We start from the raw sequence: 1,225 nt of genomic DNA, 5'->3' as shown, positions 1-1,225 counted from the left end.
CTGTGATTGATCCACAGGGAGCCAATGGGGGAAGGGCATTCAGTGACACATGACATGGGATGACCGAGTGACTGGCCTCCCTGACTTGCATTTTATCCAATCATATATGGACCTTGCCGTGACATCAGGGCAGGCTGGGCTTATAAAGCCAGGCACCAGCCCTCAGAAGCCACCCTGTACTTCCCTCTGAGCTGTGGGGAAGGTGAGTCTGAAATGGATGAGCCATCATCTAAGCTGTCTGAGGAAGACCTGGGCAATGAAGGAACTGAGCTCTGCAAAGCCGAGCCCTTCAAAACGGAGCCAAGGAAGGCAAAGAAGATACCAAAGGGCCACCGCGGCTGCAGCCGCAGCAGCCATCACAGTCACCGCCCCTCCAAGAACACTGAGAGCTTCGCCAGCTATTTCCCCAGGGTGCTGAAGCAAGTCCACATGGGCTTGAGTCTCTCACAGAAGGCCGTGAACGTCATGAATTCCTTCGTAATGGATATGTTCGGGCACATAGCCGAAGAGGCTGGGCACCTGGCCTGCAACAACAAGCGCTGCACCATCACTCCAGAGAGATCCAGACCTCTGTGAACTTGCTGCTGCCTGGGGAGATGGGCAAGCATGTCGTGTCAGAGGCCATCAACGTGGTCATCAAATATACCTCCGGCAGATAGGCTGACCCCTGACCACCAGAACTTTGCAAACCAAAAGCTCTTTTTAGAGCACTCACTCGGCAGGAAAAGACCTGCAGCACTGAACAGTCACTTGCACTCTGGGTTCTCGCCCTGTGCTCTACTGTCCATGGTTAAAACATTTCTACCCTAAGGAAAGCATTATAAACCTCATCAATATGTGTCTGTAGTGTCAATTGTTCTACGGAAAATCATGAACTTTTCTTAACCATATTGCATCTCGTCACTTTCCTAAAAGGTCATTTCTATCCATGGTTTCTCTGTCAGCCAGTTTAGGGATCTTTATGGTCAAAATTCTTTCCATGAAAGTTTCATTGACCTTTCATATTGTCATTTTCTCACCTGTATGTAGGAGTATCATTCAGAGATTTTTTTTTTGATACAGGAATCTATAAAATGCAGTAGCAGATATAAATGCCTTCCCAGGTGGTGCTAGCAGTAAAGAACCTCCCTGCCAATGCAGGTAGATGTAAGAAAGGTAGGTTTGATCCCTGGGTCTGGAAGATCCCCTGGAGAAGGGCATGGCAACCCACTCCAGTATTGCCTGG

General features: G+C 49.1%; 1 protein-coding gene across 1 annotated transcript; it reads left to right on the top strand.

Moving 5' to 3' along the window:
• The first annotated feature begins 213 nt into the window (after positions 1-213).
• Positions 214-576, top strand: LOC120882518 (histone H2B type F-M-like). The gene has a single exon (XM_040266518.1). The coding sequence runs from the start codon at positions 214-216 to the stop codon at positions 574-576; it is 363 nt and encodes a 120-aa protein (XP_040122452.1).
• The last annotated feature ends 649 nt before the right edge of the window (positions 577-1,225 follow it).

Source organism: Oryx dammah, unplaced genomic scaffold, assembly GCF_014754425.2.
Source record: "Oryx dammah isolate SB20612 unplaced genomic scaffold, SCBI_Odam_1.1 HiC_scaffold_23, whole genome shotgun sequence".
Taxonomy (NCBI): Eukaryota; Metazoa; Chordata; class Mammalia; order Artiodactyla; family Bovidae; genus Oryx; species Oryx dammah.
This window is presented reverse-complemented; position numbering and strand designations above follow the sequence as displayed.

Bases quoted from the DNA above. Each gene is read 5' to 3' on its own strand.
- LOC120882518 (XM_040266518.1), top strand. From the start codon at position 214: ATGGATGAGCCATCATCTAAGCTGTCTGAGGAAGACCTGGGCAATGAA.